We start from the raw sequence: 24576 nt of genomic DNA, 5'->3' as shown, positions 1-24576 counted from the left end.
ATAAATAAAAAGAGTCGATATGTTTATGTCGACCCAGATCTTATGTCATCTTGTTTTTCACAAGTTACGGCACCGATTGAAAAGGAATTGTTTTTGGCTTCACTGGGGTCTAGTAAACCGTCATTATGGGAGAATGTATGATATTCAATTTTTTTAATCGGATTTATTTCTCCAAATACTCCTAGTTAGGTTGATATAAACTTTTTAAAATTACATATACAATTTCGAATTTCAATCCATTGGTACTCTCTGGTAAACTTAGCTTAATATTAGTTTTACCACAGTTCGAAGGCCTAACAATTTGGAACCTTTTTTTGATATGAAAGAGAGCGGTAGATTTTACTCGTTTTCATTAATTACTCGTTTTCATCATTTTCATCATTAGTAATTCTAAAAAGAATTTTTTTTAGGCTTTTCAATCGCATATTTCAATCTAGTGTACTTTAATGAGAATACTTTGATGATTAAACGTCAATAAAATTTGGAAACGTTTTTATAATCACTTCAGTCGTATTTTTAATTGTAAACATGGTGGTGGTTTTGTCGAGAGGCTCAATTCATTTCCGTTTGAAGCCCATCTTCCGGGATATAATTTTTGTGGACCGGGTACAAAGTTACAGAATCGCGTGGATAATGGTGATCAAGGAATAAACTTAAAGATGAAGCTTGCAAAGATCACGACATCGCATATTCTCAAACCAAGACATTGAGTGAACGACGTATGGCAGACTCCATATTGATTGACAAAGTCTGGTCACGTGTCAAGGCACCAGATAGCAGTCTCGGTGAAAAAGCAGCAGCATACTTTGTTACAAAAACAATGAAAGCCAAGAAATGGGAATGGGATTGAATAAAACAGAAAAGAAAGGCAGGAATAAGATAACGAAGAATAAAATGAAAAAGACAAAACTTTCGACTGTTATAAATTATGCTACTAAATAATGAAAAAAACATAAACCATTACACGTTGTGAGGGCAAAGTTGCACGTAAATCAATTCATCAGTCAATGGGATCTAATAAAAATCTTAAAATAAAATAAAATTGGTGGTTTTCTACCAATCGTGCTGATCTTGACAACACTCAGCGCTCTTGCTAGTTTAAGAAGCGGTAGTGCAGCAATTGCAAAAACAATTAATAATGCGAGAATTGCTAAAGTAAATATGGTGCAACAACTCGCAAGTAGCCGACATATCTAAGTCAAGGAAATATTTTCCATTCTCTGTACCTGTAATTTTAACTCGCAATAAAAAGTCAGAAGTTTATTTTGTAGCATAATAATATATTCATTCATTTATTTTGGTATTACAAACATGTTTTATGCTGTTATCTATTTTATTTATTTTGGTTTTAGTTCATCCTAACGCTACAAGTACAAAAAATACTTAAAATTAGTGCGCTAGTCACAATTTATATTGGTTTAATACAAAGACTTTAAAGCTAGATGACATTCCAACCATTGAATTCTTCAGGTCTTAAGTTTTGTTTTAAATTAATCATTGTTTTCGTGGATGTGGTAGGTTATTCCAAGAACGTACAGCACAGATAAAAAAGTGTTTCCCAGCATAGGCATGCTTTACTATTTGACAAACTAGATTGTTTGTTTTGATTTGTTATATATCGAAATTAATTTTCTGGCTTCGTTCTGGCGTTTTGCATAGAAGAGGCAGGCGCACGTTTCCGAAGTCAATTCAAGATTACAAAATGTAAAGTGTTCCCCATATTTCGTAGTTTTGAGATCATGTCCACCTTGATTCATGAACATTGTTATTGTGTTTATAAGGTAATGAAAATGATGACCAACTATCTGTCCTTTAAATTGTTCAATAAATTGGTAAGTTTCCTCATGAATTTAATTTCATTAAGTTTGGTTTTTTGTAGGTCCTTACACATCTAGTCTCAACTTTAAAATTATGGATTATATTTATGTTATTCTTTTGGAACTACTTTTGAAAAATGTCAAAATAATGTATGCATTGTGAAGAGCACAAGCCCCGCATTTAAGATGTGTTTCACAATAGGGAAACCGGTTTCCCTTAAACCTGTTCAATGACGGACAGCCCATTTCCTCGATATTAATGAGGTGACAAAAAAGTCTGTAAAAATCGTTTCTATTCCACACCTTTACAAATAAGTTCATTTTCGTTTGTAATTGTCCTTAGATACTTTCGAGTTTGCGGAAAAAATTTTTCTCCATCGTTCCAAAAAATGTTGTGATGTGTATTAGATAACCAAATTGCAGTCTTTTGAGGTATTGTGTTTAGCAAAGTAAAATCATATGGTGGCTCTATTAAAAAGCTTTTATTCAAGTGTTTATCTTTTTGGAATACAGTTCCAATTTTTTTTAGAATAAAATTATTATAATTGTCAAAGAAACCTTGAACATCAATCAAAACAGTATCTTTCATCATTTTTCTTATGTTAAAGAACTCGTTGTACTAGTCCGTTTAATGGGTTATATTCAACTAAACGGTCATAAATTTGGAAAAATAACTTTTCAATCGCATATTTCAATCTAGTGTACTTTAATGAGAATACTTTGATGATTAAACGTCAATAAAATTTGGAAACGTTTTTATAATCACTTCAGTCGTATTTTTAATTGTAAACATGGTGGTGGTTTTGTCGAGAGGCTCAATTCATTTCCGTTTGAAGCCCATCTTCCGGGATATAATTTTTGTAGACCGGGTACAAAGTTACAGAATCGCATGGATAATGGTGATCAAGGAATAAACTTAAAGATGAAGCTTGCAAAGATCACGACATCGCATATTCTCAAACCAAGACATTGAGTGAACGACGTATGGCAGACTCCATATTGATTGACAAAGTCTGGTCACGTGTCAAGGCACCAGATAGCAGTCTCGGTGAAAAAGTAGCAGCATACTTTGTTACAAAAATAATGAAAGCCAAGAAATCGGAATAGGATTGAATAAAACAGAAAAGAAAGGCAGGAATAAGATAACGAAGAATAAAATGAAAAAGACAAAACTTTCGACTGTTATAAATTATGCTACTAAATAATGAAAAAAACATAAACCATTACAAGTTGTGAGGGCAAAGTTTCACGTAAATCACTTCATCAGTCAATGGGATCTAATAAAAATCTTAAAATAAAATAAAATTGTTGGTTTTCTACCAATCGTGCCGATCTTGACAACACTCAGCGCTCTTGCTAGTTTAAGAAGCGGTAGTGCAGCAATTGCAAAAACAATTAATAATGCGAGAATTGCTAAAGTAAATATGGAAGAGAAGTAACGTCACAACAGGAAAATTGAAAGTGTTGCTTTTGCAGAAGAATAAGGATCTCAAATCTAATAGAAAGTGTAATGGTTTCTATCTTAGGCCCTACAGTAAGGGGAAAGAAATTAAGAAGCGAAGAAACTAATTTCTCTGCCATCCAATACACCACTATCAAAAAATTTGCTAAGAAATATATCCCACATTTATGATGGGTATTTATAAGAGATCGGGAGTGTGGTTTAGTAAACAAAGATAATTTACAATGAAATTGTACACAATGGGATGCATATAATAAAAAATAAAATAATATAATTAATTAAAAAAATATACAACATTATTTCGATAGTTTTGAAAAGCTAGCGCCGCCGAGAAGAGTTGTGAAATACTTTGGGGATAGAAAACAATACAATTATACATACTACTGTGCGCACATGATACACGCCTTCCTACCTGCTTTCGTAGAAGATGTGGAGTCATAACCGGTATATCTAAGTAGTTTATTTATAGTTTATGGGTAGACGTATAAGTAAACTCTATGCAGTATAATAAATGGACCACCGCGCGTTGAAACTTCTAAGTTTTTACTACACCTCGAAAGTCGTGTAGAGGGCAAGAGCTTTTGATCATTCTTAGCAAAAGACTGTAACAGCTCATAACAGTTTATTAGGGCAAGTAACCAGCTAATAGCAATTGGTAAACTACTACTAAACAGCTAGTAGAGAGATAGTAACCATCTAATAACAGCCAGTAACCAGCTAATAACAGCTAGTAACAACTACTAAACATGTTCTGAACAACTGCTCAACAGGTAGATAAAATCAAAATACAGCTAAATACAATGTGAAACAAGAGCATGGTGTTCCCTAAGCAGTATTTGTTTTGTAACTTAGGAGTGACTACATGATTAACTAAAGCTAGATTTGCATTGAAGCGAAAATTCGATGATTTTAATCAAATAAAAAATCAGACGAATATACAATCGGAGGAAACTTGTTAGCCCAATACCAAACCCTTACATAAACTTATTAAGGAAAATAAAAGATTTCTCAAGTAAAAGATAGTATAAAAGTAACGCGTGAATTAAAGAAAATTAAAGAATAGAGCGATGATGAAAGAGACTTGGACGTTATCTATTGAACCGCTAATGAGAAAGATCTCCAGTCTAATCGAAATGTAAGTCCACTAAGGTCTTCATATAATAATGATTCCTATAGTGAATTCTTTTCACAGAAGAATACAGTAGAAGATGTATGTGACACTTTTACCAATGTATACAGGAGAGGTCGATATTAACATTAGTTAAAATTATAATTTTAAATTCAGTAATTTGACCAAAGGAAATGTGTTGGATAAAGGCTATACACCTGAAAATACTGCGAACAATTTATTAACATAGGGGGATAAAGAACTACAAATTAAACATAACAAAATGCCATTTTCTAGTGGAATGAGTTGTGATCTGACATTTGGTCTGTACTCTCAAATTGTTCTTAGTGAACCTAAAAACTATGATGATAAAGATTGGAAAATGTAAAAACAAAATATTTTAGAAACGAATATACATAAAGTAGGCTTTAATCCTAATAACCGATTCAAAGGTACACGAGCATACATATAGCAAAATTTTTAGGAAGTTGATAGACAATGATTTGGAACCAAAAACGTCTATGCCACTTTCGCTCAATAAGAGGTTTTAGTATCATGACTCCTCAGAAATCAAATCCGAACTATGTCTGTTGGAATGATGTAAATAAAATAGTCAAACGATTGGAAAATTCAGAAAATTTGAAAAGACGTGTTAAGTCTACTGAGGGATTATTCATCGATGAGGATGGTAATCTAAATGCTCAAAGTAATCGTATCAAAAACGGAACTAAGCCTTTAGATAACGATGATCTACGAACGAAACAATGTACTGTTGAGATCATCGGAAAGTTGGGAGAAGATTTAAGAAAAGTTATAACTCAAAATATTAATTATTGACTCACGAAAATTTTAAGCTTAGAAAATAAAGTTGAATTATATAATAAGAAGACTGACAGCGCTCACCAAATTTTTGACAAAATTATGGAAAAGATTTGAAGCATTGAACACATCGTATTTGAATATGTACCGAAACCGATATCATTACCAAAAAAACACAACTGAGATAGAAGGTATTGCTTTTCAGCCTATTAGAAAAATGTGATTAAGCGAGAAATCGTAAATGATACGGACCATCTTGAAAAATCTTTCAACGAAGACGAGTTATTACAAAGGGTAAAAATGTTCTGTGCCAAGCAGATTTGGTTGAAGTACGAGCCTTTTCAAAACCTAATGAGGGATACCGATACTTGTTAGCTGTTATTGACACATTTTCGAAATTTGCTTTGGGTGAGGCATTAAAATCAAGCAATGAAAAGAATATTTAAATCGGGTCGTGGAACACCAAAAAACCTGCAAACTGTCGATGGCACTGAATTCTTATATTCGAAATTTAAGGTATTAATGAAATTTAAGGTATTATTTATTCTTCAGTACTCTAAAAGCATCTATAGTTCAACGATTCAATAGATCTTTTAAATAACTAATGTGGCGTGAGTTTAGTTTCAATGGAAAACATAAGTGGATAGATTTGTATAAGCAATTAATTAATAAATATAATAATAGAGTGCAAAGAAAAATAAAAATTAGTCCAAGTAATGTCAATTCTTCCAATGAAAAGCAAATATTACAAACATCCCACAATCACCTGAAAATATATGTTGGAAGTAAATTCCGTAATGGGGACGACGTTCATATTAGTAAATATAAACACGTCTTTGAGAGAGTGTACACCCCAAACTATACAACAACAATTTTTAAAATTAGATGTGTGACCATACTTAACTGAATATTTAGATGGTAACCCGAATTCAAGAAACCTCGATTTCACCACACATATCTAGGTGAAAAAGTTGTAAGGTAGGTGTGGTCTGCAGCTGCGGCAGATGTCGTGGTTACTGAGTCCCAGAAGACAATGGTCCGTCAGGGCATTTAGGAGAGTGGAGATGTCTTCCCTATTACATTGTAGGAGAATTTAAGTTCTTTTCGAGCTGTAATTTGGCCACGTGAGTTTCGAATTGAGGTGCACAGTCTCTGCCTGATGTGGAGCTTGCAGGTAGTCATGGGCATACTCACCGTGTCTCAGATGAGTGGCCATGGAGTCGAAAGCCCTGAGGGCTGCTTGACTATCCGAAGAGAGGAAAATGTCTATATCGTGATGTTCTGATGTATTCAGGGTGGACATGGCTTCCTGAATTGTCATGACTTCCGCTTGGAAAACACTACAGTGGTCTGGTAGGCGGAATGAGACTTTTATGTTCATTTCGGGAGAGAAAACTCCCCCGCCTGTTTGGGAGTTAAGCTTGGAGCCGTCTGTGTATATGTTGACGGCGTTTTTGAATTGGTGTGGCAGGTTGTCCCAGTCTGTACGGGTGGGTATGAAGATCTTGTATTTTCTTTCGAAGTTTACTATGGGTTGAAAGTAGTCTGTAATATGTGGTATGGATATATGATTTGTAAGGATACTGGAGTAACGTTTTAGTTAAGTGGCTGGGGTTTTCAAGGACCAGCTGTATAAATAAAGAAGACATTTTGTTTATGCAAAGTATTTACATCAATGTAACTCTTTAACCTTAACTTAAACTTAACTTAGTCTGTATACATTGTTGCAGATTGTTTTTTTTTCTTATGGCCCAGGTCAGGAACTAATTTTTTTTACCTTATCCTCTTTTGAGGCCAGACACATTGACGGACAAAATGGAAGATCATGTAACCGGTACGGATATATTAAGTCTACTTCCAAAAAGAACCGTATTTGCTATCAATTAAAATACTATGAATATCAAAATTTGTTATGTCCGTGGTTAAAGTTTTAATTTGGCATCCACATGCATTAAAAATGAAGAGTCCTTCGAGAAATCATAGTCCGACAAGTATTTAGTGTTTGCTTTTGTATATCTATGACAACATTGAACTAATGCCCCTCTAATGCTATGTGAAATAAATCTATACATATAGATATAACTATATGGCAATTAACTATATATAGCAATTCATGTTAAATAGTTGTTGTTTTCAACGTTGCCTCCCAAGATAGACCTGGAGTCATAAAATACTAAGCTTGGTCAAGTAAATACATTTGCCTAAAAATTTTTTAAATTTTAAGTTTAAATGTGACAAAAGAGCGTGATCATAATTTTCCTGAGAGCTATCCCTTTCCGTTAAATTACTATAGAATAATTCCCTTGGTGGATGGAACTTTTCTCGAGTCTACTAACGGAATCTAAATATTCGTAGAGAAGTATACCCTTCTTACGCATTAGTCGAAAGTTTTTATCATTACTGAAAAATGACTTTACAGTATTCAATTGATCATCAACTAAATTAGATGATTGGGTATCTAAACTAGATGACATAAGTCTAGATGTGTCCAGAAATCGAATTTTAAATCTATTTCCACTGAAACATGTTTATACCCTTGCAGAGGATATTATGATTTCAGTCAGAAGTTTGCAACGCAGTGAAGGATACGTTTCCGACCCCATAAAGTATATATATTCTTGATCACCATCACTAGAAGAGTCGATCTAGCCATGTCCGTCCGTCCGTCCGTATCTACCCAAACTAGTCTCTTAGTTACAAAGTTATCAAGTAAAACTGCAAGGGTATACAAGCGTCGTACAGCGATGTACAAATTTACATATTTTATTTAAATAAACATGAATAAAGGAATTCACCATGAAATATTTTTAATGTACATATAATGTCGATTTCCACCATCTTCCAAAAACATCATATTTACATGAAGAGATTTTTCCACTTCCGACTGAAGAAATGGTCCAGTTATTTCCTCTGTATCTTCATTATATACGAAAACGTCAAAGGGAAAGTCAACACTGTGATATCATCTCCAGCGATATGTCAATATTATACGTCGAACATCTTTGCGGCCTATTAACTATTTTTGAGACAGAAATCCAGGCCCGTTTAGAACAATATTGATCATTTTCATTATATACGTTAACTATTGCTATTTTCGTTAAAAGGAAACGTGGTAACAGTATGAAAGATTAACCATCAATCGGTGTATAATGATTCACATTAATTTCCAAGCGTATAAATGTTAAAAGAGACCTACCACTATCTGTCTCTTGAAATTTTTGGGTTTTGAAACTACTTCTATGGTATGTTCATGGAAGATACATCCTAAATCAGAATATTTATAAATGATCGTAATTTTGCTTTGAAAACTTTTCATTTTAATGAAGTATAACTTTCTAATGAAATCCTGAGATGGGGGAGCAAGGCAAACCAGCATCGCTCAAGAAATTCTCAGGTAAGATTAAGTCCGATCCGTCATTTACATACATTTAATGTAGTATTCTTCCTTTCAATCCCTCAGAAATTTTCTTGACGCTTCCCTCAAGGGGTTGAAACACTAGCAGGATTGACAAACTGATTTTTGTTATTTAGTTTAGATTTTATTTAGTTATTTTTTTCACGATCACTTTTCACTTTTACTCAAGTTGTGTTTTACGTAGCAGAGTATGCCTCATCAATATTACTTTTGGTAGACTAACTATTGTCCTCGATCATTTATAGTGTTTGAAGTGAGTGTGAACAATAATATTAAAGATGAGAGGTGTATATTTGAGATTCTTGTAAAATCGAAACAATACAGATAATTCTAGCTAGTTAGATTGAGTATTCATTGGTTAGAAGATATGAGATGCATTGATCTTGAAAAATATTTGATACAAGTGTAACCAATAGGAGACTATCAAATCGATGAAGGAGATACAAATTCGTAGAATAAGGGACGGTGTTGGTTTTGCTCGCAGGTGGGAAAGGAAAGATAATTTTTTATACAGACCATCATACTCAATTAGCCATTAGAGGACAGTTTGGAAAAAATCATTTAATTATTTGGAAAAGTCAAGGATTTTCATTTGTTGAATTTCGAGTATACACATCTTGGGGTAAACGAAGAAGATGAAAACTTTTATAAAATTTCTTTATAAATTGTGTACGCATACTTAAAAGTGTAAGACGAGTTTGTTGCATTCAGTTAAAATAAATAGTTTTCTGAACGAATTTGATGGAATTCTGTTTAATGCAAGTTATCCAACCCGTGAAACGGTTCCACTTATAAACAAATTTTTGAATTCAATCTCAGCTATGTTACCCTTGCCTTCAGCGACATTGCCTTTGTTTAAAGATTCTGCCTTTGCCTTTGCCATTTACTTCGAGGGCCGCGCTTGACCGTCCTGCTAAGATAAATAAACCAATCGTAAAGTAAACACAAGCTTCCGTTCGAAGCCCAAACTTTTCCGTTCAAAGCCCACAGTATTGCGTTCTAAGTTCAGAACATATTGCGTTCCGATTTTGAATCAAATTGCATCGGTCAGCATAATTTCATTTCACAACGAGATGCGACAGTTTCAGCATAAGCTTTTATTTTAAACAAAAATTAAAGTTCTGGAAGCTTAAGAAAAGGAAAGCTTCTGGCCGGGGTTCATTGGATAATTTTTTAGAATTAAGATTCAGTCCTATTTTATCCGAGACCGCGATCGGTTCACAATTTTTAAAAAGTGTCTTGTATTAATTTGATTTAAGAATAAAGGTTTATCACCCAAGTTTTAAAAATAAAAAATAAATTTTTTTAATTCATCTATTAACGACGAATTTAATTGGCGCCCAACGTGGGACCGTGTTAATTAAAAAGTTCCAAAAATTATTTAGTGAAAAATAAGTTAAATATAAACGGAGCTCGCGCGGCCAACAACTCAACATTTCTAGTGGAGAAATTAAAAAATCCACCAAACATCACAACAAAGTGACAGTGGTCGTTAACAATAATTAAATGGAAATTAATAAATGAAATAATCCATTTAAAGGTGAACTTTAAAAAAAAGGGGGGACCAAAATCTTAAATAAAAAAAATACAAGAACACAAAATAAAGCAAAACCAGAAACGCACTAAACAAAAACAGTTAAACAAGCCAGCTCTTACAACAACAACAACAAAATCACAACTCGCTGAAACAGGAAAAATTAGAGAAGGAAGGAAGGGCATTCTATTGCCAATAATTTCTATTGAATCCAGGAAGGAAGATCAACCCACAACCTCACAGAAGGAAGACCCCATCGGGACAGTCTCGTGAGAAACTAATTTTCAATAAAAAAAATTAAAAATTATAATCTAAGATCAGGGAATTAAAAAAAAAAAAAGAAAGAAAATTAATATTAGATTTAAACATTGATAGAAAGTAAGATAGATTCACGATTTAATAAAAAATATTAAACAATCTGGAAGATTTAATAAATAGCTTTGGTGAAATAAATCTAACCATGGCAACCGGAGGTTCAGCACCAAATTTTTCTGCAGGTAGTATAGCCACAGCAGGCGGCTTAACAGTGGAATTAATAAATAGATTGATAAACGTTCAATTAAATGAAGTGAGCAGGAAAATAGAAGGTTTAGAAGGAAAGTTAGCCACAGATGCAAACACTGTGGAGGATTATAAAATACAAATAATCGACCCAACTATAAAATGCGATACAACACTTGAAGTGGTAAAATCTTTACCAAAATTCACGGGGGAACCAACACAATATGTAGGTTGGAGGGAAGCCGCAGAAACTGTAATGAGTCTCTATAAAATTCAAAGTGAACAATATTTTATCGCCTTAACAATTTTACGAAACAAAATTTTGGGAGCTGCCCATGATGCTCTTACCAATCATGGCACCGTTTTAAACTTTAGAGCAATCTTATCTAGATTGGACTTTATATATAGCGATAAACAACCAATACATATTCTCGAGTCAGAACTAGGTATCCTCAGGCAGGGACGAATGACAGTTACAGAATACTATAATGAAGTCAATAAAAAAATGACACTACTAATAAACAAAACCATAATGACATACGGAAAGGACAGCGTAATTGCCAAAGAAACAAACAAAACAATAAGGAGCAATGCTTTACGAATTTTTATATCTGGGCTAAATGGATCTATCTCAGAAACTCTTTTCTCATTAAATCCACCAGATTTACCCAATGCTTTGGCAAAGGTCCAAGAACTAGAAACAAACAATTTCCGTGCTCAATTTGCAAACAGGTTTAATGGATTTAAAAATGAAAATAAATATCAGGGAAACAACTTACGATTTGATCAAAAAAGACAGAACAATAATACTAATAAAACGGGAAATTATTGGAGTAATAACCAGAATTATAATTGGCCACAAAAGGGAAATTTTTGGCAAAACGATAATCATAATAATAATCAAAAGCAACAAGCCGTCGAGCCAATGGATGTTGATCCATCGATTCAGCTCCAGAATGAACCTAGTTACAATCGACAGCCGAATAATAATTGGCAGGCAAATAATAATCGAGGTAGATACAATAATAATTATTATCAAAATAATAATCGATCAAATTACTATCGCGCTAATCAAAATAAAGAGCAAACTCAAGCTCAGAAAAGGGAACCAGAAGGAACAGTAAATCAGCCAGCTAATAAAGTAACCAGATTAAACAATATCAACGAAGATCATTTTTTAGACCAGACCCCTACAGGGGAATGCCTTATTTAAATAGGACAGACCGAAAAACCAAGAAGCAGTTCAAGATTTTAATAGATACAGGAGCCACTGCTTGTTATATAAAAAAGGGAATTTTCGAAAATAAAAATGAGTTATCAATATACAAAAAGGTAACTACAGTTCATGGGTATTCAATTATTAGGTATTACCATATTATAAATATATTTGAAACAAGACAATTATTTTATGAAATCGAAGGATAAGAATCTGATCTGCTAATTGGATTTAATTTATTAAGAAAAATTGGAGCTATAATAAATATAGAAAAGGGAGTCTTGGAATATAAAGGGAAAACAGAAAAGTTAAAATATTATGATAATGAGGAAAAAAATGAAATAAGTTTAATTAAAGAAAATAATATTCTTCCGTTAAAAGAATTTATTATAAAAAAATATTTTGATGAAAAAAATAGCGAAAACACAGATTCGTTATTTGTGGAAAATAGTGAAAAAAGCTTGGGAATTCAAAATCCTGAGAGTGCCGACGAAGTAAATACCGTCAATAAAAATACAAATATCTTGGGAATTCAAAATCCTGAGAGTGCCGACGAAGTAAATACCGTCAATAAAAATATAAATATCTTGGGAATTCAAAATCCTGAGAGTGCCGACGAAGTAATTTCCGTTAAAAATCAAATAAATAAAAATCGTTTGAAATATAAAAATTTCAAGCCCGCCGTCGTTGAGTTATCCGACAAACAACAGATAAACAATATAGGTACTGATCAATTAGACGGACTAAAGGAAAAAATAGTTCTCTATATTGAAAAAGAGCATTCAAAGATAAATATGCAAATTCCTTTTAGAGCAGACATAAAGGGGGAAATGAATCTTATTCACGACAGGCCAATATACGGGAAACAATATCCGTACGCTTTTTCTGTCACCGACTTCGTGAACAGCGAAATCAGTAGAATGTTAGCAGAGGAAATTATAAGGCCTAGTCGAAGCCCTTATAATTCACCAGTTCTGGTAGTACCAAAGAAAGGAGAAAATCAAGACGGAAGCCGTAAATTAAGACTCGTCATTGACTATAAAAAATTAAATGAAAATACCATACCTGACAGGTACCCAATGCAAGACCCATCAGTAATTCTATCTAATTTGGGAAAAGCAAGATATTTTTGAACAATAGATTTAGAATCAGGTTTTCATCAGATATTAATGAAAGAATCTGATGTAGAAAAAACATCCTTTTCAATAAATAATGGAAAATACGAATTTTTAAGAATGCCATTCGGACTAACAAATGCACCAAGAATTTTTCAGAGAGCAATGGACGACATCCTAAGAGAACAAATAGGGAAAACATGTCATGTCTATATGGACGACATTATAATATTCTCAAACTCGATTGAACAACATTATAAAGACTTAAACAAAATTATAAATATATTATTAAAGGCAAACATGAAAATCAATTGCAATTGGTGCAGTATTATCTCAAGAAGGTAAACCAATTACATTTATTTCAAAAACCTGGACTAAAACGGAATAAGTTAATGCAACTAATAAGAAGGAACTTTTAGCCATAGTATGGGCTCTTAAAAATCTAAGAAACTACTTATACGGAGTGATTGGAATTGAAATCCAAACCGATCATCAACCATTATCTTTCGCAATCTCTGATAGAAATCCTAATATTGAAATGAAACGCTGGTACTCCTTCATAGAAAGTTTCACTCCTAAAGTCATTTATAAGCCAGGTACAACTGATGTAGTTGCAGACGCCTTATCAAGAATTCAGATCAACAACTTAACTGACAGTAACGAATCGGTCTCAGATCAAAACACTCAGCATTCAGCAGAGAGTAGTTTTGAGAATGTTATACAAGAAACCCGTAAACCCTTAAACCAGTTTAAGCAACAATCGCTATTAGCAACGGGGAGGTATACAATACATGAGTCGATTAATATATTCGAAAATACCAGACATATAATAGAACTCGACACTCCCGAAAATTTGATATCAATCTTAAGAGAATATATTCCTCCTAATTTAACGGTAGGTATTCATTGTACTTTAGAGGACTTTTATAGAATTCAAAAACCACTTAAAGATAAATTTGTGAATAAATTTTTGTATACAAAAATATTTTTCCAAGATGTAGAAACTCCTGAGGACAGAGCACTTATAATCGAAGAAACACATTGCAGAGCACACAGGGGACTTGACGAAAATTATAAACAAATCAGTAGACTGTATTATTGGCCAAACTTACTTACAAAATTAAAAGAATATATAAAAAATTGTAAAATTTGCAATGAAAACAAATATAACAGACACCCAACTAAAATTCCAATTGGAGAAGCCCCAATCCCGAGTAAAGAAGGCGAAAATTTACACATCGACATATATTACGCGCAAAGTCTTACTTTCATAACTTGTATTGACGCTTACTCAAAATTTTTAGTAGTAAAAGAAATCCAAAATAAATTAAATATCGAAAACAAAGTAATGGAACTTCTTCAACAATTTCCACAAGCCAAAGTAATAATGACCGATAATGAACCAAGCTTTACCTCGGCCCAATTTAAATCTTTTGCACAAAGGTGCGGTTTAACTTTACATTACGCAGACCCGAGGCACAGTACCTCAAACGGACAAGTTGAAAGGGCACATTCTACACTAACAAAATTAGCTCGATGCATTAAAGAAGAATTTAATCTAACCGACTATTCCGAAATAGTAATAAGAGCCGCTCAAGAATATAATCAGAGCATTCACTCTACAACGAACCAAAAACCTTTTGACGTACTATATAATAAAATAGAGCACGATAACATTCCTCAAATTTTAAAAAATACACAAGAGAAAATGTTAGAAACACATAATGAAAACAGAAAAGAAAAAGTATATCAGTAGGACAGGTAATTTATGAAAAGAAACACGGGGAAAGAAATAAACTTAAAACTAGATATAAAAAACAAGTAGTTAAAGAAAATTTACCTAACAAAATAATAATCAACAATAGAAATAGAATTATTCACAAAGATAATATAAGATTCTAAAAATTTATATGTTACTTTTTTTTCCTTTTCCAGAAAATGTTTTATCAGGTGCTCATACTACACCTTATTTTATTAACAAAATCAGAAATAATAGACTATACAAGTCACGAGTATCTTTTATTCAAGGACACTAAAGACGTATTGACGTACGATTCATACGCAGAATTATTCCACGTAACTAACTTAAGTTTTTATAAAGAAATAATAAAATTGGAATCAGATAATATAAAAAGGGATACTAATAAAAGGTCACAATGGGAAATTAAATATGACATAGAAGTAATCGAATTAATTTTATCCCAATTAATATCAACGAGTTCAAAAAGGGGGATAAATGAGATAGGCACTGTGTGGAAATGGTTAGCTGGAACTCCGGATCATGATGATTTTATTAAAATACAGAATAAAATCGATGAATTAATTGAAAATAATAATAAGCAATTTATTATCAATTCCAAACTGTTTAAAGAAATAGAATCTCTTTCTGATGATTTTAAAAATGTTTTTATTGATCAAGATTTACCACTGCGAAAACATCGCTTACGATTATTAACATTTGATCTGCAAAATTTAATTGACACCATCACACTAGCAAAAATTGACGTTTTTAATACCAAAATATTAAACAATGATGACATCATGGAAATATTAAAACATGAACAAAAACCAGTAATTATCGCTGACTTAATGGACATCTCTGTTTTTAAAATCGCACTGCATAAATAACTTGTAATAATTTATATAAAATACCCAATAATAAAAAACAGATGCGAAATATATTACGCTAGAGCGATTTCCCAAATCGTTGGGAAACTAGTATTAAGCAATCAAGTCGCAAAATGCGCTAATATGTTTTATGAAATGTCTAACTTTAAGAACGAACTTTTTAATAATTATTGCTTTTTAAATAATGAAAAAACTTGTTTTACCCGCTTATTAAATGGCGAGAAATCCACTTGTAAAAAAATAAGAGAGAAAAATAAAAAAATAGACATCATACAAGATGGTGCCATTCTTATAAATGGTAACAATATTGTGAACAACTCTCATTTAAACGGTTCATTTTTGATAACATTTAATGGTACAACCGAAATTAATAATATTTCTTATACCAATTTGGAAAACAAAATTCTTTACTACTTAACTACGAACCACTTCAAAAATTATGAAATATCCGATTACATATTATCAAATAACTCAGAACTTTCTTTAGATAATATAAACATTTTAAATCCTTTCATTAAAATTAATAATACCAAAATATCACTTACCTTTATATTATTAATTTTAATCATTATATATTTGATTTTTTTACTTATTATAAAATACAAAAATGTCATATTATTTGTAACCAAAAAACAACGGCCAGAACCAGAAAAATCTATTAACCAAGAAAATTTTTTAACAGAATTAAGAGATCAATTAAATGAATTTCATATTGAATCGGGACGATCCATTTTAGAAGGGGGAGAGTTATCCAACCCGTGAAACGGTTCCACTTATGGAATTTATAAACAAATTTTTGAATTCAATCTCAGCTATGTTACCCTTGCCTTCAGCGACATTGCCTTTGTTTAAAGATTCTGCCTTTGCCTTTGCCATTTACTTCGAGGGCCGCGCTTGACTGTCCTGCTAAGATAAATAAACCAATCGTAAAGTAAACACAAGCTTCCGTTCGAAACCCAAACTTTTCCGTTCAAAGCCCACAATATTGCGTTCTAAGTTCAGAACATATTGCGTTCCGATTTTGAATCAAATTGCATCAGTCAGCATAATTTCATTTCACAACGAGATGCGACAGTTTCAGCATAAGCTTTTATTTTAAACAAAAATTAAAGTTCTATAAGCTTAAGAAAAGGAAAGCTTCTGGTCGAGGTTCATTGGATAATTTTTTAGAATTAAGATTCAGTCCTATTTTATCCGAGACCGCGATCGGTTCACAATTTTTAAAAAGTGTCTTGTATTAATTTGATTTAAGAATAAAGGTTTATCACCCAAGTTTTAAAAATAAAAAATAAATTTTTTTAATTCATCTATTAACGACGAATTTAATTTGCACACTATGTACGTCTCCAGTTTATACAATCAAAACTCTTTGAATGGGATGGAGATAATATGAAAACATCTATTCCTGGAAATCAAATAGCACCTGCGTGTGGAGCAATGAACAATCACCGAGGGAGTCCATACTTGTGTATGCAAAAAGGAAGCACTCAAACTTATGAACATATATTATAATTTAGAAAAAACAAGGAAGAACGCTATAGTCGAGTACCTCGACTATCAGATACCCGTTACTCAGCTATATGGAGATATGCAAGCACCAAAGAGAGATTAAAATGCGCCACCTACCGGCGGTATACAGATTTAAGCGTTATGGGCGTTAGAGTGGGCGTGGCAAATTTTTTTTTGGATCAATCGATAGGTATTGACGAGACCAATACATTTCAGTTAAAATTTTTTATCTAGCATGAAAATTGTGGGCGTCACAGGGTTTTGCGGTTTGTGGGCGTTAAAGTGGGCGTGGCAAACTTTTTTTTGGGTCAATCGATAGGTATTGATGAGAACAATACATTTCATTTTTTTAATTTTTATTCTAGCATCAAAACTGTAGGAGCCACAGTTTTGGGCGGTTTGTGGGCGTTAGAGTGGGCGTGGCACTGTGCTGAAACAAACTTGCGCTGCGTAAGAAGCTCAGGAATCTGCACGCCAAATCTCAATAGCCTAGCTCCCATAGTTTCCGAGATCTCAGCGTTCATCCGGACAGACGGACAGACGGACATGGCTAGATCGACTCGGCTAGTGATCCTGATCAAGAATATATATACTTTGTGGGGTCGGAAACGCTTCCTTCTGCCTGTTACATACTTTCCGACGAATCTAGTATACCCTTTTACTCTACGAGTAACGGGTATAAAAATGAAAAAGACTAAGTTATATAATAAGAAATTTTCACAATACCAAAATAAATGACTAAATACATTAGTATGCTATAAATGAAACTGTTGACTTTAACTTCGAGCTAAAATTACAGGTCGGAGAATGGAAAACATTTCCTTGACTGAGATATGTCGGCTACTTGCGAGCTGTTGGGCGATCGTCATTTCAGCCCCTGTTATGGGACGTGTTAGAGCTAGCCGACGGTTAGTAGCCGTCAGCCGTAAGGTCGTTGGCGTGAAGTCCATGATCTTGTCAATGAGTAGGCGTACAGGCTTGTTCATGTGTCCCGTTTCTTGCGGTCAGGTAATGGACAAGTGCGCATGTTCGGGTAGCACTTGCTTGAATCCCTTTTATTAGACCCATCTGTCCGTATAAACGCTGAGGTCTCGGATACTATAAAGACTAGGCTATCGGGATTTGGCATGTAGATTCCTGAGCTTCTTGCGCATTTGTGCAAAGGAGAGAATCTTAGACAATTTACCAGAGAAACAATCTGAGGCGGACACAAAAATGTGCGGTTGAAAATATTCCACATCTGAAAATCGTTAACTTGTGAGATCTATTTTACAGGGGTTCTTTTAATTCCTAAATTAGTTTTACAATCATAGGAAACGTCTTTCCCCAACATGATCGGACATGTTTCTCTTAGATAACCATCTTTAGAATTTTTGTGTGTGCGAACTTCTCTCGTACACAGCAAAACCTGTGATAATGAGTCAAAAGAAACTTGATCTCATTTTCCTCTAAGATAAGAACTTTTGAATACTTTGGGTGTGCTACCTTTCTCACGTGCACAGCAACACCTGTTGACTATGAATTGCTCATATTGAGGGAAAGGATAAATGATCAATATTGTCACATCGTGGGGCGATGGGGGCAATTAAGTATACTCTTACCCACTAAAATCAGTAAATTTCTTTATTATGCTTATTGTCCCAGAAACCGCATACGCTAATGAGGGGGGCAGGGGCCAATAAAATGCTAAGTGTCCCAGAAGCCATCTATCCCATCTACTTTGTGTCTTTCCCCTTGTTTCTTTTAGTAAAATACTTTTCCTACGTGATAATCTTTTTATTGTCTACCTTTACTGTGAAAATATAACATTTTCTCTTGAGCTTGAGCTATAATATATCAAATGTTCGTTGGTTGGTTATAGAGGGAATTGTTATGTATTAGGCAGAAGGAAGCGTTTTCTACCCCATAAAGTATATATATTATTGATCAGGATCACTAGCCGAGTCGATCTATTGTAGCTATGTCCGTCTGTCCGTATGAACGCTGAGATCTCGGATACTATAAAGACTAGGCTATCGGGATTTGGCATGTAGATTCCTGAGCTTCTTGCGCAGCTCTTTTGTTTCAGCAGCCCACTCTAACCAAATATTGAGATCACGAGTAGGTGGCGCATTTCAATCTCGCCTTGTTGATTGCCTATTTCCAGTTCTCTTTGGTCCATTTAGCTGAGTAACGGGTATCTGATAGTCAAGGTTCTCGACTATAGCGTTCTTCCTTGTTAAATTATATTTTTGCGCTGCTCGTATTATAATTTCGGAATAATCAATCAATTTAATCTCAGCTTCAATGCAGCGAGCAATTTCCGTTAAAGTAGAGTGTGCCCTTTCTATTTGTCTGTTGGACGTACTATGTCGAGGATCCGCAAAGAATATAGATATTTCGTTTTTTTGCGCAATATATTTGAATTGGGATGCAGAAAAACTTAGCTCGTTATCTATCATCAAGGTTTTTCCAAGTGGAAATTCTTGCAAAGTTTCTAAAACTTTGTTTTCTATACTTAGTTTATTTGAAATTTCTTACACGACTTAGAACTTTGAAAAAGAATCTGTACAAGTAATGAATATAACATTGTCGATATACAAATTTTCATCTTCTCTTTCCGGAATAGGTATAAACTCCTTAAGTTCTTGTATAAATTAGGCCAATTCACATTCGGGTTATTTGTTTACAGTTTTCAACAAGTCGTCCATGTGCCCCACAATGCGTTTTGGTGATTACACCAGTTTACAAAAAATTCGACGAAATACGCCATGAAGGCGACTTTGGTTTTCCGGTAAGGTACATCTCCCTGATTAAGAAAACTTTTAATTTGTTGTATGGTACCAATTTGTTTTAAGGTGTAAAAAACGTTTTTAGCTTTTTTTGTTTTTTAACTCGAGTTGTGATAAACCGAATTCGGTCATAAATGACTAATTTTACAGGGAATAGAAGGCCCCTAACTTATTATCCACAGCATTGAGTTTCAGCTACACTTCGTCAAAGTTGAAAAAGTTGGAAGAAATGCAAGTACGCTGGCATAAATGGCTTCTTTAAAAATACACGCATAAAAACCGAAATTAGTTTGTTTGTTTTTTTCTTGACAGCTGAACCTTAACAAAGAATATGAGCCACTGATCACGACAATCCGTCGGTAAATCGATTTTTTAGAGATTTATGAACGTATATCCAAGTTTAGTATGCGGGAGCCGCTGCCGTTAAACATTATTTTAAATTTTCAGTGTTGGGGAACGTCAGAATTTGGTGCCAGTAGTTATGCATAACGTCAGTTATTAGTGCTGGGAAGGCTAAAAACTATGCGATTGCAGTTACGAGGAAATCATTTTCATATTTGGCAAAAAGCTTGTCATGGAGCATAAAAGTAATCGTTTATTTTGTTTAATTGATCCTTACCGAAAAAATCAAAATCACCTTCATGGCGTATTTCGTCGATTTTTTTTTTGTAAACTGGTATTATAAGCAATTGTCGTCAGCGTTTTCGATATCCTGGATAAATGTTATTCTGTAAAAAAATGTATTTATAAAATTACCTTTGAGTGGTTTTTGAATTTTCTAAATGAAATTTCCTTAATGAAAAAACTTGATTTACCTGATTATTAAGCGGGTAACAATAAGAGAGAAAAATAAAAAATTAAACATTGTCCAAGATGGTGCCATTCTTACAAATTGTAACAATATTGTCAGCAACTACCAATATCATTTAATTAATACCAATAACGAGAACAAAACCACTTAAAAAATTATGAAATATACTATTATATATTATCAAATAACTCGAAACTCTCTTTGGATAATATTAAAATTTTAAAGCAATTTAGTAAAACTAATTATACGAAAATATATATTGCCTATATATTATTAATTGTAATCATTATAAAATAGATTTCTCTACATATTAAGAAATACAAAAATTTATTATTATCAAAAAACAAAGGGAAGAACTAAAAAAGTATTTTAACGAATAAGTTTTTTTTTGAAAAAATAATTATGTAATCGTTAAACAAAATTCAAAAGTTATCCAACTTGCTGAGATAAATACTCGTAAACCAATCGTAAAGTAAACACAAGGAAGTTCGAAGCTGAGCCCTCACATTCGAGGCCCATTAAAGTCTAGCACCAACAACATAAAAATTAGCAAGGAAGAACGCTATAGTCGACCACCTCGAGTATCAGATACCCGTTACTCAGCTTAAGGGAAAAAGGAAAATGGAGATATGCTAGCAGCAAAGCGAGATTGAAATGCGCCACCTACCCGGGATCTCAATATATGGTTATTTGGGCGTTAGAGTGGGCGCGGCAAACAATCGATAGGTATAGGCAAGACTAATACATTTCAGTAAAAAAAAATTTCAGCAGAAAAATTGTGGGCTCCGCAGGCCTTGGCGGTTTGTGGGCGTTAGGGTGGGCATGGCGAACTTTTGTTTGGATTAATCGATAGGTATTGACGAGACTAATACATATCAGTACATTTTATCTAACTTGAAAGTTGTGGGCGCCACAGGTTTGGGCGATTTGTGGGCGTTAGAGTGGGCGTGGCATATTCGCGTAACAAATTTGCGCTGCGGACAAGGCTACGGAATCGATCTGAAATCCCAATTCTCTATCCTTGATAGTTTCCGATGTGTCCGCGTTGTCCGATTTTTTGAAGTTTGTGGGGGGTTTGTGGGCGTCAAAGTAGGTGTGGCAAACTTTTTTTTTGGGTCAATTGATAACAACAATACATTTCAGATAACATTTTTATTCTAGCATCAAAACTGTAGGAGTTTTGGGCGGTTTTTGGGCGTTAGAGTGGGTGTAGCTCTCTGCTGAAACAAACTGGCGCTAAAGAAGCTCTGGAATCTGCATGCCAAATGCCAATAGCATAGCTCTTTTAGTTTCCGGGATCTCAGCGTTCATTTGGACGGACAGAAGGACATGGCTAGATCGACTCGGCTTGTAATCGTGATCAAGAAAATTTATACTTTATGGGATCGGAAACGCTTTCGTCTACCTGTCACATACTTTCCGACGAAACTAGTATACCCTTTTACTCTACGAGTAAAGGGTGTAAAAATAAAGAATTGGTTTTTTACGTCAACGAATTATCATAAAACTAATTTGCATTTAATTTTTCACGACAAGCTTCAGAGTCCTGTTAACACCCTCGATATCGGCCTTTTGATCGATGATCTCCCCTGTATTGAGTAACGTTTGCGGTACTGCCGGCCACTTTCTATAATTTGCCGACCAGCTTGGGGTCCTTTGCCAGATTTGCAGTTCACTATTACTTTTCGTCCTTCAGGGTTTGCTGGAGGAATTTCTTCCGGATAAGGTCAATCGTAGGAAAGGTAAAGTTAATCTCAGGGAAACAGTCAGGACGTCCTTCTGGACATCAGTCTTCTTCAAGTCTGAACTCTGCGCTGATGGTAATATCACCTCTTACCCAGGGACACGAGGAACAGAAAAAATTCGGTTTGTCTTCTCTATTTGGCTGGGGTCTTTTATACCGGACTAGAGCTTTTACTAACATCCCATACTAGGTTGATTAACTTGGTGCTTGCACCCTTCTGCCCTTGAATTATTATAGTTTCAGTCAGAAGTTTCTAACGCAGTAAAGGAATTACACTCTACTATACAAATTACTTTTATTACTTTATAAGATATATTATACCTACAACTTATAACAAATATCTATTTTGCAATAGTCTATAAAAACACACTACTCAAAATCATATCTAAAATACATTGCCTGTCTAAAAAATTGATCAAATTAAAAAGTATTAGCTTACATTTTTTAAATTAGGGAATTATTAAAGCGGACTTCGATCTTTCTACACTTCATGCAATATCAGAGGTTAGATTGCCGGATGAAGTAGTGCCCCTGAACTATGAACTTTATATTGAACCCAAAATAGAAAACCAATATTTTAGTGGAATAGTGAAAATATCATTAAAATGGATAACAGATTCAAAAAAGGTCCATTTCCATGCATATGCAAACTTATTGATAGACCTAAAAAAAATCTATCTGAGCAGATTAAATGTGGAAAACAGGTAAGTAAGCCTTATAAAAAAGATTTTTGTATCTTTTATAACTTAATATAAACAGCAGGACAACTATCGAAACCCTTACAATTTTAAGGGGCGGTCGACTTCCTCGAAAGGATGTATTTGTTTTGTACCTTAAAGATTACGTGAAAATGGATTCTGAATGTCTTCTAGAAATTTCTTTTGAGGGAAATATTTTAGAAGCTGAGGAAGGACTCTTTAAAAGTTATTATACCAATTCGACCAATAATGGCCAAGAGGTATATTTTGCTACTAACCTGAAACCAACCTATGCTCGTCGAGTGTTTCCATGCTTTGATGAACCAGGAATAAAGGTAAAATATGTTTAACAAATAATATACTTGTACATTTAATACTCAGCTTATATTCGAATTCAGGTTCCTTTCAATGTATCAATTGCCAGGCCTAAAGAATATATTACACTTTTTAATACTCGACTGCATCGTACCATTCCGCAGTAAGTACAATTTTTACATTTTCTGATATCTATATTTATATATATAACATTCATCGGAAAGTGTGTAACAGGTGGAAGGAAGCGTTTCCGACCCTATAAAGTAAATATATTCTTGATCAAGATCACTAGCCGAGTCGATCTAACGCTGAGATCTCGGAAGCTAAAAGACCTAGAAAGTTGGCATTAAACATGTAGATTCTTGGGTTTCCTGCACAGCGCAGGTTTGTTTCGGCGATGTGCTACGCCCACTATAACATCACAAGCTAGTACAGCCCCCGCTTTTTTATATTTTGTAAAAACGTAAAGAGAATTTGTTCTACATGCCAAATATTTTTCAAATCGAACCATTCATTAAAAAGTTATTACTAAATAATAATCAATAATTAGAAAATTCAATCGAGCGTTGCCAGAAACGAAAAAAGGTATATATATATATGTATGTCGATAGATATGGCATCATGTGCCTGAATAAGGGTGTTTATTAAAGACTGCCGTTCATGAACATCCCGGCCCGCCCTGAAACACAGTTTCTGAACTGGGCAAAACGGCAACCTTCGTGATAGGTCTGATCATCTCTCCGGTTGATGTTTTCAATTTGACTGCTCGAACAAGGTTTTCCTTCCCTGGATAGGTTTCCATAACCCGTGCGATGTGCCAAGATGCTGGTGGTGTGTTGGACTCCTTAAGGAGAACTACAACACTGATAGAGAGGTTGGGTGTTGAAGTCGTCCATTTCGGACGTTGTTGCAGAGTAGTCAGATACACCATTGCTTCCAGAATCCCTGAAGCATAGCCTGGATGCTTTGACAATATCCCAATCGGCCCACAGGGTTGTGGCTTAAGTCAGGATCTGGCACGGTGGTAAGCGGTCGCCCAATTAAGAAGTGGGCGGGTGATAAGTAGTTGTTTTCGGGGTCCAATGTGAAGCATAAGGGGCGTGAATTTATCAC

At 34.0% G+C, this 24576-nt stretch overlaps 1 protein-coding gene across 1 annotated transcript in view; it reads left to right on the top strand.

Annotated features, from left to right (window-relative positions):
* The window catches only part of LOC139352732 (endoplasmic reticulum aminopeptidase 1), a 524301-nt gene that overhangs the window by 198233 nt on the left and 301492 nt on the right, over positions 1–24576 (top strand). Inside the window, exons 4-6 of the mRNA XM_070995362.1 lie at positions 22904–23154; positions 23210–23483; positions 23547–23626. Coding sequence (XP_070851463.1) covers positions 22904–23154; positions 23210–23483; positions 23547–23626 — 605 coding nt within the window. The remainder of the gene's footprint in view (positions 1–22903; positions 23155–23209; positions 23484–23546; positions 23627–24576) is intronic.

Source organism: Drosophila suzukii, chromosome 3 (assembly GCF_043229965.1).
Source record: "Drosophila suzukii chromosome 3, CBGP_Dsuzu_IsoJpt1.0, whole genome shotgun sequence".
Classification (NCBI taxonomy): Eukaryota; Metazoa; Arthropoda; class Insecta; order Diptera; family Drosophilidae; genus Drosophila; species Drosophila suzukii.
Note: the sequence above shows the minus strand (reverse complement) of the source record. Positions and strands in the feature narration are given on the sequence as shown.